Here is a 16,449-nt window from a genome sequence, read left to right on the forward strand (position 1 = left end):
CCTCTGGGGGCGCTGCTTTCAAAACGAGAGGCGGCACAATGGCCGCCGCTGCGGGGCGCATGCGCAGAGGGAGGGGAAGGAGCGAGGCGAGGAGGAAGGCGCCTCCACTTCGCAAGGCGGCCTTTCCTCGACACGGAGGCGGGAGGGTGGGCGAGGACGCCCCCTGCGGCACGGCTGTGACAACCAATGCTGAACGGGAATGGCCGAATGTACAGGAATAAGCGGTGCAGAGGACTAAAGGGGGTCGTGGGGTGGCTAAATAAAAGCCCAGATTTCGCACCCAGGAAGGCAGGAACGTAGCGCCGCGGATGGGGACCAGCGCACCATTTCGTTAGGCATCCCGTTTCCCCCAGTGGCCAAGCACACGTCCCTGTGAATCCCACAAAACAGGCAAGGAAGGTGGCGGCCCGTCTGCTATTGTCTTCAGAGTCTAATAAGCAGGAGTGACAAGAATATATCAAGAATGCAAGAGGAGGCTGAAAAGATCGATCTAGTCCAGCATCCTTCCCCGCCCCCCCCCCCCAGTGGCCAAACTGGCCTCTTTGAGAAGGTGGTGGCTCTCCTCTGGCCTTTGCAGTTCTATTTAGGCATGGTGGGCAATTGAGAAACCTTCATCCTCCCATGAATTTTGCCTGTTCTACCCACTTTTTCCCCACTCACTGATTTCCAAACCCCGTTTGCTCAAATTCCAAATGTGCACGTTTCTAATCGGTATGAGTATGTGGTCTGTCCATGCTCAAGAGCATGTCCTCACCCATTATTTTTTCACCTAAGAGGACCCGGCCTTCGTACCAAGATCTTGGGAACCTTGGCTCAAATAAAACAACTGATCCAGAAGAGTAGCAAGAAGATGTGAGGGGAATTGCACTGCATTATGTTCAGTCACTTCATTATGGCTGGGGAAGGGTCATTGCTTAGCGCAGGGGTCAGCAACCTTTTTCAGCCATGGGCCGGTCCAGTCCCTCAGACCATGTGGTGGGCCGGACTATATTTGGGGGGGGGGGGATGAACCAATTCCTATGCCCCACAAATAGCCCAGGCCAGATTGAGAAGGCGATTGGGCTGCATCTGGCCCACGGGCCTTAGGTTGCCTGCCCCTGGCTTAGTGGTACAGCAACTACTTTGCATGCGGAAGGTCCGTTTCAATCCTTGGCATCGCCAGGTAGGGCTGGGGAAGATTCACAGCAACAAGGGCAGTATTCTTACCTTCTCACTTCCATCCTGCTGGCTCCAGCACTAGATTTGGCAGTTAAGCTGCCTTCAGATTCCCTCCTACCCACATCAGGATTGCAGCCTTAGAGGAGACTTTAAATGTACAGGGTGGGAGAGAGGAAGAATTAGAGATCCCTGCACTATCTGTCACTGTAGCTAATGAATGGGGTAAGAAATAGGCTAGAAAATGATAACAATTTTCTTTTTTCCCACAAGAAAACAAATCTGGGAAAGAGCCAAAAAACCCCCACCTTAAACAGGCTAAGAAGTCTGTTCCTCCAATGTTTAATTAAGAACTGAGCTATAAAGAATTGGCTTAATAAAATAAAAGACTGCTTTATGAGAAATAAAAGTGCTACTATATATAATCTACTGGATAAAGAACAAGATGGTAGGATTTATTATGGCATAATTCGGACTTTGTAACATATCAAGTAGCATTAGTTTCTCATTAATCACCATCTTTTCAAAAGATGAAAAATGGAAAAGGCTTTAACAGGGGCAAATCCAAAATGCTGCATTTAGCTACTTGACAATAAAGGAAATGTGACAGACAATTTCAAATAGTATATTTTTATGCAAGTTCCAAGGGCTATAGTACAGTTTTACATATGATTATCCCTCTTTGCATGGCATCAAGCAGCCAAGAAATCCAAAGCTTACGAGCCTACCACCCAGTAAAAATTATTTTCCCCACAGCCCCATAAACCCAGCAGTTTGATTTAATCACATTTATTATGCTTTGGAGACGCCCAAACACTTTTTCTTTCATTATCAAGTTTTCCCATCACAAGCCACAGGCTTCCGTGCAAGCTTCTCTGCCCTCCACTTCAAGCAGCCACCTGCATCTCCACCATGTGGATTAATTGGGTTTCCCACTATGCTGCATCAACTATACTGTTCCCCTTCTGTCTCCCCCTTTTCCGTTGCCAATGACAGTCTTCATCACTACTTGTGCAGTCATGAGTATGTAAACATAAACATCAGTTCACGTTCTCTCCACAGCGCAGATATGCATGCCTCCCCCTCTAAATATTGCCCAAGCTTTCTTTGCTGAACAGTCTGTACAATTTTATCCAATGTGCTCCAATGCTGTCATTGCCCTTCTTTCCAACCCCTGCAAAGCTAAGGTATCCCATGTAGAGAAACCATGCTGTGTTTTGCAGACCATATACCAGTTAGGGGGAGAGAAATCTAACATACATTTTCCAATATTCCATGGGGGGAAATGACCTTGTTTTGCTTGCAGCAAAGAAGAAGCATTTCACATTTTATGAGAGAGGGTGCTCAAATGCAGCTTCTTATGATTTATCATGGGCCCTTAGTTCTTCTAAAAAGAGTGTCACGTTTATTGTTCACAGAATCACACCACACCATTATGCATTTATCTCTTAGGCGTCCAGTGAGGTAGTGGCATTTTGGTGTACTCAGTAAGTCTATGTGGTATCTCTAACTTGCGTACAGTTGAACTAGAAAGAAATATGGCATGATGATAAGGCACACACAAGATTTACAGATATAACAGAAAAGAATTTACTGGCTCAGGCTGCAGATGATCCCCCCGAATCAAGGAAATCCAATATTCTTGTTCATCTGACCTGTAAAATAGAACGGTTCCCGATCCACACATTTGCAATTCAATGTCAAATGGTAAGGTGGCTATTCTGAATGGAAAAGGGTGTCCATGTCAGAATCTGTATAACTGCAATGCAAAGAGGAACCAGGCAGATCATGTAGAACATGGCATCGTGGAGACCTAGAAACAAACTGAAAGAGAAGTAAGGTGTGGTTTTTTAATGTTCAGTTTTTTTCAGCAATCACTACAAAACAAAACTCATTGCGGTATATATTTATCAGAGTTGCGTTCCAGCACTTCAACAAGATCATGCTTAATTCAAATTAGGAAATCATCTATCCCCATTTGTATACATAAATTTATTACCTTCAATAAATCTTGTCAACTTTTCAAGGAAAAGCACAGGCAGAAAATATTAATTCTTAAAGTTTTGGAAACGGAAAGGTTTGCATTTTAACACACTGAAATAAAAACATTTAGAACTGTGTTTATGGGAGTGTGAATGAAATGCTGTTTTGAAACAGAGCAGGTGTTGAGTGAGAGGGGTTTCAAAATGAACCTCTGTTCCTCACAGTGACTAGAACGCACAAATGAAAATATTTAAGTGTGCATTAGTAAAAGCAAGTTTTTCAAACCTCCTATGAGAGAGAGGGAAGTAGTAATAAGGTGGCTCCAACACAGGTTCTGATTACTAATCTAAAAGCATAAATGTACAGTAAAAAGTGGTTGTCAGTTGTAAATATAAAAACAGCAATTGCAAAATTGTTTTTTTACAAGCTGCAAAGGTATACAGGCATTTTTTTTTTTCTGGGGAAGGGAGGAAAGTGGTTCCTTGAGGGTTGCTGTAGAAAATCAGCACAAAGACATGGTGAGGAAATGCCAGCAGTTGTCACAAAGGCTTGAAGGGTGTCAGAAGGAGAGGCAGTTGTGGGTTGGAACTAGGCGGGATGGAGGATGACAACATAAACCAGTTACTTTGATAGTCTGCAGAATGTTCTTTAGTTTAAGGGTGGTTTGTTCAATAAACCATGGTTTAAGAACAATTTTGCGTGTCATGCGAACTGGACCTATGTGATCTGTCAGGTATATTCATCCCGTTGCTGCAAACACAGGAAATACTGTTGCTATACTCAAACGAAGATCTAACCAAGTACAGACTACAATTCCCATCATCCCTGACCACTGGTCCTGTTAGCTAGGGATCATGGGAGTTGTAGGCCAAAACATCTGGAGAGCCACAGGTTGGGGATGCCTGGACTACATTGATTGCATGGGAAAGGTCACTAGCTTTATCTGGACAAACTTGCAAACTTTCATGTTCAAGAAGCACAAGTGAAAACTACAACTTAAGAGAAATTCTTTGTGAATATAGTAAAACAAAAATTACCTTCAACCATTGCAACTTTCCAGATAACATGTTTCAGAACACAAATTCCTAACAAAGGGTTCATCAAATTAAAATATCACCATGGCAATTAATTGTCTCTTACTTACCTTGGGTCAAGATGAGCAACCTTCCCATTCAGATTTGCATAACCAAATTGATTTAGTATGGTAACCACAAGCATAGGGGCTAAAGACTGGGCTGGTTTTGTAAACAAGGCATTTGTTCCAAAAACCATGGAGGAAAGTGGTAATCTGAAATGTTAAGCAGTAATTTTAATAGACTGCAAGTGATTATTGAAATTGCAAATTGAATACTTCAGCAGAAAGTTATAGTCAAACACAGTCAAGCATCATATATGCTGGAATGTACCACTATTAGGATTATAATAAATTCTTCAATAGTAATACTAAGAATCTGTCAACTTCAGCTTTCCTCAGTTTCTCATTTTTCCAATCTTAAACTCCATTTTCTATACTTCAACTGCACCTTTTTTTTTGTTTAAAAGTTCTTATGAAAATCCATCAACGTTTTAGTGTGAATTTCTACTAATATATGTATTTTTGTATACAATTTATAGGGATAATTTAATAAATTGGGGGAAATCAGGCTCCAAACTGCTCAACTCAAGGTCACTGACAAATTGTTTAGGTATTTGGGGGGGGGGGAGGGGAGAGTGTAAAGCACTGAAAAGTGTTATAGAATGTATCAACAATAATTCTATGTAGTGTAATGAGCATGCTGAGTTGAGACATTTCAATAATAACTGAAAAACAATTTAACATTTATTATCAACAATGAAAGTTTGCATATCATAAAAAGTAAACAGACCATGCTTACCTCCGTTTATGTTTCTTTAAATCTGCATCAACAATATCAGCCAAAGGCAAATTAAACAGACTGAAAGAAGCTTGAACAATGACCCTAAATAAATAAATAAATAAATGGAGAAGTGACTTAGATTTGAATTGCCTTGGACAAAGAAAAGTTAAATTTGGATGTTTTTAGTACCATAAAATATTTGTGTAGTGAACTACTACATAAATACATCAATAAAACAGCAAAGTTGAAAATAGGATATGAGGACCCAGAAGAATAAGGATTCTAGAAATTAATGAATAAAGTCCACATCTGTTGAAAACTTAATCTTGGCTTTCCTCCCAAAGATCTCACTGTTAACTTGTTTCATTTTTCTAATAACACCTAAGAGATTTTGGGAGAATTAAGCAGCATATAAATCATTTAAATAAATATGTAAATAAAATAATACATTCCAGATTTGAGAAACTAGAATAAGTGGTTTCCAATAGTCTCCAATTTAGGACAATTGCCATTACTTATAAAAAATGTAATCAATTCCAAATCATCTGTGACCCCATCTGCCTTAAAGAATCCCCAAAGAACTACCAGTCATTTTCCTGATTAATGACATTACTGCTTGTACAGACAGTGACCATTTTTGGAGTTATGCACGCTCCCAACGCACATTGGGGCTAGGAATGAAACCCCCCGCATGCACCTAACGTAAGAGGACCTCTGCAACGAGACCTAGTGTTGGTGCCTCCATGACCCACACTACTTGAGGACTTTAATACGTTTTTACCTCCCCCAGTGCTCAGGCATGACCATTTTATAACTCCACAATGCTATGATAGAATAGTGGGGGAATTAAAACAGTGGTGCTAGGTCCTAGGGCTGACATGGTTGGTGTGTAGGGGAAGAAAGGGAGAATCAAAAGGCTTTTCCTGGGCCCAGAACAGCACAGATGTGAGCAAGCCACCGCTATTGATTCCATCCATAATACATGGAGATCCTACTGAGGGGCATCTTGCTTTCACCTCTTCTCCTCTACCCCCCACCCCTGGGCCATACATGAAGTAGATCTCTCTGAATCCTGGTCAAAATTGCCATGCTCTTAAAACTAAAGTTACTTACATGTTTGCCGTAAGATAAATAGCCAATATGTAGTAGTGTTCTGGACCTACAAAAAGCATGATAGCGGCAGCTATTGCTTCCAAGTAGAAGGAAAATAAGACCACCTTATAGTAACCAAATTTCTTCAACAAAGCTTGACTGATTAGCACAAGGCACTGAAATATAACAGAAATATTAAGCTACATTAATACAGTATTGAAACCCTGTCAAAGATATAATTATTTCTAACCAGAAAGAAAGCACCACAGGGTACCCTGACCATCCAATCCTTCAAAAAGGCAACATCAGCATTACATCACCAACATTTGAACATACGCCTTATAACAGCCAATCTCGTTTGGATATCTATTTGGACAAATGACTGTCCAAAGGACTGGTGGATTTTTAAATTGTTAATGGAAGCTGACGCTGCTCCTTTCTTGTTGTTCTATTTGCATTCTGAAAATAGCAATAAAAATAAAGTGGCATTTTAGATCGAGCCATATATATATATATATACTGTGTTGCATTGTCTGGATTTTAATAATTATAAACCCACATCAAAATGTCACTTGCAAATACACAGCTATTGTACTAGCTAAACAGCTTATTTGTATATCCAGTGTAACATGCTAAGGGCCCATCTATGCGCCTCAGCTTAATGTGGCTCATGAACCCCTTGTGTCTCTTAATTCCTCCTCATCCATGTGGTATTCTCCTCCAACTACTGCTGTCCCACACTTTATCCTCCCTTCCATATGAAATAGATGCAGCTCTCCTATTCACATTTTCAAAGTACAGTGGTACCTCTGGATGCGAACAGGATCCGTTCTGGAGCCCTGTTCACATCCTGAGCAGAACGCAACCCCCGTCTGCAGGTCGCGATTTGCCGCTTCTGCGCATGACATCATTTTGAGTGTCTGCGCATGCGCGAGCAGTGAAACCCGGAAGTAACCCGTTTCGTTACTTCCAGGTCACCATGGGACGCAACCTGAAGATTTAACCTGAAACTACTTTAACCCGAGGTATGACTGTATAGGGAATCTCCGAATTTAGTGAGGGGGAAATGTGGAAGAGAAGAACAGAGGAAAAAACAGTACTAATGAATAGGAAAAAATGAAAGGAAATCAGTAAGTAAAATATGTTGCCCTCTAACCTGAATAGTAAAGGGGCCATTTGTTATTAAATTCCCCTGCCCTCGAGAGGCCAGTCTTAGCATTTGAGAACTACTACTGCAGGTTCAACACCATAGATTTACCTGGCTTTGTGATCCCTCACAATTTTTAATCCCATACTTGTTCTTATAGGTTTTTACCAACTTTTTTGTTTTTTACAAAAGTACCATAAAGCATACAAACACACACTGAAGAGCCAGCTTCCCCTTTAGTCAAACCGTATGTGCATCAGTTGAATTCCTTTGGGAGAAAGCAGTAGCACCAAAGGTTAGTTTTGCAGTATAAAGGTTTTCTGCAAGGTAATGCATAATTATTCTTGGCAATCAGTGGAAGCAAATAAATCTGCTGAGAACCAGCATATTTTCGTCTTAAGAGAAAAGAACAAAAGGTTTCTCTGCCTACCTGAGGACAAATAAAACCTGCCCCATACATGATACTTCTGATAGATGATGATAGAACGTCCTTAGGGATGAGGTTATCTGCAAAGATCATCATGAAATTGTTGCAGAAGGCCAAGTGGAAGACTTGAAAGAAGTTCATGGTCACAAAAAGCAAAAAGTTTTTCTGAGTCATGATCTGTTTTGTCAACAAAATCACAGAGGACCAAGAGAGAGAGCTCTCAGCATTTTCCTCAAATTCCTCCATTAGAGTTTCTTTTTGTTCATACTGAGTGGTGCTATACATTCCAGTGTAGCACATGCAAGCAGTGGCAACTGCTCCTACCAGAACAGCAAATGCTTGAAAATAGGTGAAGTTCTCCATGTTATCTGAAATTAAGCCACAGAAAAGGATGCTGGTGGAGCCAACCAAGGTTGCCACTTGATTATACTTAATAAGCTGGAGCCTATTTTCATGTCTAGTTGAAATTTCCGCAAAGAGGGCACACTGTGCTAGCAAGACGAACGTAAGCAGGCCATCGAAAGCGCACAAAGCAACGATAAGATGAAGTCCGCTAAGCCAGTCACCTTCTTCATATTGTTTCCAAGGAAACCAAGGAAGAAGAAAGGCCAAAGCATACAAGGGAGCTCCATACAAAATGGAAAACCGACGCCTGGAGCAGCATGGCACTTTGGAGTTGTCTTGAATATAGCCAAAGAGAGGGTCGTTAATGGCATTCCAGATCATAAAAACAACCTGAGTAAAATAATAATAAAAAGTGCACCAGTTTATTTATTTGCACCACTTTTCATGGCTCAGCAGAAATCACATAGCAGCTTGTACAACTGAAAACATATCGTATCAATAAAAATATAACATGGATTAAAAAATGGAAAATGTTTAAAATCAGTAAATGAATGACAAATCGACACTAGTAACGTAAAGAAAAGAAAACGCGATTGGAACGGGGGCGATTTAAAACTCAGGAGAAAATGTTGCACTCATTCTATTTGTCTCTTAACCTTCATCCAAGAAGCTTGGATATCCCTCACTCCTTTTGCCTTTACTACAAGCCTAACTTAGGTTAAGAGATAACTGGCCAGTCCAAGATCACCCAATGAGCTTTATTCTTGAGTTGAGTAGAGATGGGAAACTGGGGCTTAGGGATGCCTAAGAAAATAATTTTCTAGTGTCTGTGCTGATGGCAGCTGCCAAGGAGAACTTCCACAAAAATCAAGCTGTGTGTGTGGGTGTGTACCATCCTGTTTGCTGCATTTGCAAATTAAAAACACTGATTCTAAATACTATTATTAATAATAATAATTTATTTATTTATTTATTTATTTATACCCCACCTTTTTCCTTGACATGGACTCAAGGTGGCTTATGGATAAAAATAAGAACTAAAAACATAGAAAAATAACTGTCAATACACCTATACACAGACAGTGTTAGAAACTAAGATATGAAAGCTAGGAGCTGAATGGCACCTTAAACCTAGATTATGGGCACTGCAATGGAGTGGCCAGGCAAACTTTTTTAGTAATAAGAATGCAAAGCTGAAAATGAATGAACTGCAGCTAAAATCTTAAATTCATTTTTCACATGGTCTAGTCCTCATCTTAATACTGGGGGGGGAGCAAGCCGCATTTCCCCTGCCCACCCCCCTTATAGTCTTATGAGAGAGTCCCTTCTGCAGTCTTCAGAGTGGCTGGAAGTTGGAAGGCAGAATAAAAGTCCTCCTTTCCTTCCAGCAGTGGCAGTTTTAATCTGAACTCTTGGGCACAGTACTGTGCCTAGAGCTCAGAAACTGCTCACATTAATGAAATTCCATTGCAAAACATGCCTGGAATAATGGGAGTTTCAAATGCTGCACAGAGAGACATCCCCACGCACCCACTGTACAATTAAGTACAATAAAAACAGCATAGCACCAGCCCTTTCATTAAAAGCAGTCAGTTCGCAAAAACATGCTGGAACAGGAAAGTCTTCACCTGTTAACAGAAGAACAAGGAGAGAGCCAGTCTAACTTCTCTAGGGAGGGAGTTTTAAAGTCTGGGAGAAGCCACCAAGAAGGCCCTCTCCCATGTCCCTAATTTACATTGAAATACATTATGAATAAAGTATTGGAAATAGGAAAAGTACCAGAAACTTGGAAAGGGGCCTATATCACCTTGATACCTAAACATGACAAAATTTCGCCCGATTTCATTGCTAAACTGTGATTATACAATGTTTGCAGCAACACTGGCCAACAGGCTTAAAAAAATTATGAGCAATCTAATACATGAGGACCAAGGAGTCTTTCTTCCTGGCAGACGGTTAAAAGACAATGTAAGAAATATAATTAACTTAATAGAATACTTAGAAGTACATAATGAAAAACAGGCATCATTGATATTCTTAGATATGGAGAAAGCATTTGACAACATGACTTGGCTATTTATGAAAAGCGTTTTGAGGGAAGTGGACCTGGGGGAAACCTTCCTAAAGGCCATAGAAGCAATATATACTGAACAATGTGCAAATATTATTGTAAATAATACAACACCTGATGGGTGTGTAGGGTTATTAAAGGAAGCATACAAGGATTCCTGTTGTCTCCATTATTGTTTATTTTGATTTTGAAGGTATTCACACAAAAGATAAGGAATAATGACAAAATAAGGGGCATAAGAGTGGGCCAACAAAATTACAAGTTAAAAGCATATGTTGATGGGTGTTTTCTTGACTCTGGAAAACCCACTGAAAAATGTACCAGTGGTACACGAGGAAATACAGTGGTACCTCGGGTTACATACGCTTCAGGTTACATACTCTGCTAACCCATAAATATTACCTCAGGTTAAGAACTTTGCTTCAGGATGAGAACAGAAATAGTGTTCTGGCAGTGTGACAGCAGCAGGAGGCCCCATTAGCTAAAGTGGTGCTTCAGGTTAAGAACAGTTTCAGGTTAAGAACAAACCTCCAGAACGAATTAAGTACTTAACCCGAGGTACCACTGTACAATGAAAATATTTGTATGTATCTTTCAAAGGTACATATATAACTATATAAAAATGCAATTACCGTATTTTTTGCTCTATAAGACACACCAGACCATAAGACGCACCTAGTTTTTGGAGGAAGAAAACAAGAAAAAAATATTCTGAATCCCAGAAGCCAGAACAGCAAGAGGGATCACTGTGCAGCGAAAGCAACGATCCCTCTTGCTGTTCTGGTTTCTGGGATAGCTGCACAGCCTGCATTCGCTCCATAAGACGCACACACATTTCCCCTTACTTTTTAGGAGGGAAAAAGTGAGTTTTATAGAGCAAAAAATACGGAACCTAAAACAGCAGCATTAAATAAAATTCCAACTAAAATTTATAATTTATTAACCACATTCCTCATATGTCGCACGACAATGTTGGTAATTGTTTATATATTTTTATATTTTTTTAATCATAAACATATGTACAAGTGTTATGTATTCAGTGATCTGTGTTTGTCTGAGCTGGAGTTTTGGACTAAGGATTATGAGCCCCTGTGTTCTGATTCAATACATGATATCCAATCACAGAACATATCAATACATGATATCCAATCACACTACCAATCCGCATGAAGGCTTGGCGTGTGCCATTCACCCTGAAGCCCAAGATGAATGCAGAGCTGGATCACCTCATCGAACAAGGGCTCCTCGAGCTAGTTCTGCACACTTGATGGGAGACCCCAATTGTCATTCCCCTTAAGTGCACCCTCAACAAGGCATATCAACCATTCTCGGCTGACGAGGCCACCTCTGAGGCCCACACCACTGAATACATAACACAAACTAACACATAAACCATACAAACAGTAATGAATTACAGTAGTGTCCTTGATTTCTTTTAGGAAAACCATAAAACTTTTATTTTCCAACCAGCTTTTTATTTAGTCGAATTAGGATAGCTAGTATCCTGAGCTGGCATTGAGGGAGCAGACAGTGCTGTTTTATATGGTTTAATCTGCTGCTGGTTTGTTTTTATTGATTAAAGTAACATATTCATTTCAATTGCGCTAGTAATTATTAATGGTTTCAATGTTTTGCTGTGACTTTTTTTACTTTATGCTGCCTTGGGAAGACTTGAAAAGCAGTATAGAAATTGCTTACACTAAATAAAAGACACTGCTAATTCTGAATTCAAAATAATGACCTGGGAAACACCCAAAAACAACAGAAAAACTAATGTTGACATTGACTGTACCTGTGCTTGATGGAATGCTGATTCAGATATCTTGTATTTGTTTAAAAAGAGTTTAACATAATAAAAATTAAAGATGCTGTTCATCATCCCAGCACCTAAAGTCGTCATTGAGTATGCCAGGGCATTTGGATGAATTCTTGAAAAAAACTTCATTTTTCCACGGTGGTTTTTTTTCTTCCCCTAGGAGGTAAATAATAATATGATAAAACAGTTACAGGCTGTTACAGTTCCAATGGAGAGTTTATGCCTTCAGATACTGTATAGATTTTTGTAGTTTCATTCCAATGAAAAGTTGGATAATTTTGTGGCATTTGCCTATCTGTGCAATGTTAGTAGGACTGTGAGGAGGAAAACAGCAAACAACGAAATCACAATACTGGAAGTAACAATACAGTACCAGTATATGGCACATGACTGGACACTTTATTATAGGAAACAGAAAGGCAAATTGCAGATTATCTAAAGCATTTACATAGAACAACAGAATTTTAGAGTTGGAAATCAGCTTGCAGATCATATACCTCAAGCCCGCTGCTCATCTTAAATGACTTGAAAAGGCAAATAGACAAATCCATAGCAGATAAGCCTATGGGTAACTACAGGCTATGTGCTACCTCCATTGTCTCTATGTAAATACTAGTGCTGAGAATCCCAAGTGGGGGGAGTGGTGCTGTATTCAAGTCCTCTTTGGAAGCTTCCCAGAGACATTTGGTTGGCCACTGTGAGAACAAGATGCTGGACTAAATGGGCCTTTGGTCAGATCCAGCAGGGCTCTTTTGTTCAGTTTAACTACAGCGTCACAGACAAATGGCTATGCTTCAGGGATAGAGGACCCAAAGACCTCCAGATGTTAGAGAGCAACTCTCATTATCCTTGACCATGGTCCTGCCAGCTAAAGCAATTGGGAGTAGTCAAACAACTTGTGGAGAGTCTATCCCTGTTCCGCTGCTGAATAGTTGTACCTAATAAACTGAAACACTTTTGTGTGATCTGCTGCTGTATGGAAGAGGGTTTTCAATTTTTATTTGCAAATTCAACTGTGAGCATTACCACATTTCCAATGCAGCTTTAAGAGGGAAGTCACTGTTAGATATGATTCATATTTTGAGTCTATTAACCACAATTTTGTAAAAAATAAGAAATGCCCTTTAGGAATAATTCTGTCATGAGATGGATATGTATATGCCTGCACACAAGGAGTGAGCAGAAGGAAGGTACAAGGCAAAATTAAAGTGATGGAATATATACGTAGTATTTTTTAAAACTTAAGCTTTACATTTATTTGGTTTTTTGCAGTTGCCAGAATTTGAACATTTTGAAAGTTACAAAGATGAACACTCCAAATCTAGTAAAAAACAACCCTATTTTCATTTTTGCTAGTTAATATCCATAAATGCAAAATGCCTTCCATGGATCAAGATGAATATTGTCGGAGTGACAATGAATACTGTACGATTAGTGGCTTCGCATGATCCACAAGAGGGCAACATTTTCTCATCTATTTATCCTTGTCTCACATTGTAATAAATATTTTGCCCTCACAGCTTCCACTTTACAATTGACAAGAACAGGATCAAACCCTTCTATCCCATATCTATGTAGTTAAATGCTTTCTGGTGGTAGTTTCTTCAGTAATGTCTCCCAGTAAAAAAAAAAAATCATGGAAGGTGAAACTAAAAGGGGAACACCTCTCCCTCTCTCTCACACCACCTATCTGGGTCAGTGGGTGGGGGAGAAGATGGAGTAAGAATATATCTTTTTTTAGGATACTGTAACAAAACCTGGGATACTGAATCCACCTGAACCATAAAGCAAACTGTTAGAAATGCTTGAACAGAATGGTGAAACAGCAATCTAAAAACTGTTAATCAGATGGAAAAGGTGACCTTTATCAATATTTAGCTCCAACAGATGAAGTAGACATATAATGACATTGATTAAAGTAAATCGATTCCTCCATTTAAACAGATGCCTGAGGTAAGCATGAATGGCATTATAATCAACACAAGGAACAGTGAGCACTAGTCAGGTTTTCTCTGTAACCTCCAATATACTCAAACTCTGTCTGTTGGTGATGCCACAGTATGTATTGTATAAAACAAGGGCTTGTATTAAAAGTATGAATGGCAGAAGCATCCAATGTCACTGGAAAGATGAAGGAACTCTACTTAAAGCTATTTACATACGGCAGAAAAGTCCTGGATAGTTCAAATAATTTCATCAGGAAAAAGCAATTTAAATATAAAAACAGAAGAATGGAATTATTTGAAGGTGACCTCTAATCCAGTAAAAGCTTATGATTCAAACACATTTCCCAGCTTTTGAAATGCCATTTTTTTTGTTGCTGTTTCTGCTGTAAGGAGGTGCGGCTGCCCCCTCTCAGAATGAAAAGGTTGCCATTAACCTTTAAATACAGGGGCGGCGGGAGCTGCGGCCCTTCAGAAACTGTTGGGACTCCAGCTCCTCCATCAACCCCAACCAGCACAGCCAATGGTCAGGAATTATGGGAACTGTAATCAAACAACACCTGAAGGTACAAAGGTTGCCCATTAATAGCTGCATACAAGAGGAAAGCTTGACAGGTGCAGCTTGTGCTGCTGTGATTCCCTGTTCTACTCAATTATCAAAGATACAGGAGGCCCCTCTCTCCTCCTCCTTTAATATGGCCTGATTCACAATATACCCTGATTCACAAGCTGTCTCTAACAAAAGGGACAGTTGTTTTATGACTCTCGCAGTACCTTAAAACTTAACATTTATTGTAGCAGCAGTGAACACAAGAACTAGTCCAGGATCCTGTTTCTCACAGTGGCCCACCAGACGCCTGTGAGAAGACCCCAAACACCCTATCAGCAAACGTAGTCGCTTCACTGCTCACTCCTAACTCTAGTTTTCCATTTTCTCCATTTGGAGAACTGTTCACTATGCCAACCCTTTACTTTCTGTAACTTAAAATCTATTTGTGATCTACAAGTGGGACCTGACAGTCCATTTCAAAAAGCAATTACAGTAATTGTATCGTTACACACCGCCCCAATCTCCAAGCTGTGCAAGATCCCAAGGGTTCCAGGGTCTGGAAATGAGGAAAAGCAGGGACTGTGGTGTCTTTACGATATATGGTTTATTTGTACATATATACAACCTGAGCCTGCAATGGAGGGCTCCCAGCATTACACTCCAAGAGATTATTGCCTCTCCCATAGCCACAACAGCCTAGGATTAAAAAAGACACCAGCCAAGGCTCGCCCTTCCTCCATCTTGCCACACTTTACAGACTGTAACTATTTTGTCTCAGCTAACTATCTCGGAGTTCTGGGTGGGGCTATGCCTGTTTGCTGGTTGGCCCAGAGTCTCATGTCTCTTACATTTCTAATGGCCGTTGCCTTTCCTTTGTCTTTAACTAATTTCCCAAGTGGTTTCCTGACCTGGAAGCTGGCTTGGCCTGTATTTTAATATTGCTAACTCCAGTGTCTGTCAGCCTTTTTTAACACTCCAAGCACTGATTAAGTTCTAACACCTATCAAACTCAGGAATTTAGGTGAACCAAGCACCCACAATTCAAAACAGCATTATCCGGCTACTTCAACGAAAGCAATCCATTTTGTAATTCTATCATAAGGCTGTTTGTTTCTGAAAATACAACACTCTTGTTTTTCTTCCATTTCTGAAGCTCCAGTGCCGAGTTGCTTTAAAACCTCTATGAACATTTTTAAACAGAGCTCCTCCGGCCTTGTTCTTAAGCTGCTGTTTTGTTAACAGGCTTTGAGAATTTTGTTGTGTGAGCCACCTTGTGACGACTAGGCCCTAAATGTATTTATTTAAATCTTAATTTACGAGGGAGTAAAGCCCTACTGGGACTTATTTCTGACTAAACAGGTACAGGAGGACACCATATATCATCCTCAAGATTTTATAATGCAATTTTAGTTAAGTCCTCTCCAAAGATATATGATGTGACGAGGTTGTTGGGGGTTTTGAGGTGGGGGTGGGGTTGCAAGGTATATTTCCTCCTCAGAGGTATTTGATAATAGAGCCCTACTCCGGAGCCCGACCAAAGGCGTCCATTTCCCCCACAGCTCTGAAAACCACGCGAAACTATTATCCGACGGTAAGCCCCACTGTGGTGCACGCGGTTTACTCGCAGGTAAGGGTGCACAACATGCCCCCCCCCCCCAAATCCACCGCGCGCGGACCCCGCCTGCCCGTCCTCCCTAGCAACCCGCTTCGCGCGCGCCTCGTAGCAACCACCCCAACCCGACCTTCCTCCCCCCTCCGACCCGCTTATACTAACCAAGCCTTCGCGCTTGGGCCGCTCAGAAATACTCGGAGGGCGGGTCTTCGCCTTCGAGCCTGGCCCCTCCCTTTCCACCCCATTGGCCAAACCGGGAGCGGCCCGCACGCGATAAGCCAGAGGAGCCGCGGACGCCGGCCCGCCATTGGCTCTTCTCAGGGTGGGCTCCGGCTGACTCCGTGTTTTGAATCGCTACCGCCCCAGCCTCTTGCCACGTTGCTCTGCTACAGCCGCCCGTCTCCTTGTTCGGCGTCCTTCCTCCACCCCCCCCCCCCGCTTTCCCCTTCGGC

General features: G+C 41.0%; 1 protein-coding gene across 1 annotated transcript; it reads right to left on the bottom strand.

The window, feature by feature from the left end:
• Window positions 1-1,769: 1,769 nt before the first annotated feature.
• Window positions 1,770-16,381, bottom strand: LOC310831217 (transmembrane protein 180-like). Its single transcript, XM_083711652.1, has 7 exons — window positions 16,160-16,381; window positions 11,869-12,048; window positions 7,664-8,395; window positions 6,108-6,262; window positions 5,013-5,096; window positions 4,283-4,426; window positions 1,770-2,979 (listed from the first exon to the last, which is right to left on the bottom strand). The coding sequence occupies exons 2-7, from the start codon at window positions 12,019-12,021 to the stop codon at window positions 2,856-2,858; spliced, it is 1,392 nt and encodes a 463-aa protein (XP_083567778.1). The 5' UTR covers window positions 12,022-12,048; window positions 16,160-16,381; the 3' UTR covers window positions 1,770-2,855.
• Window positions 16,382-16,449: the final 68 nt, after the last annotated feature.

Source organism: Podarcis gaigeae (genome assembly GCF_964106915.1).
Source record: "Podarcis gaigeae genome assembly, chromosome: 14".
NCBI classification, from domain to species: domain Eukaryota; kingdom Metazoa; phylum Chordata; class Lepidosauria; order Squamata; family Lacertidae; genus Podarcis; species Podarcis gaigeae.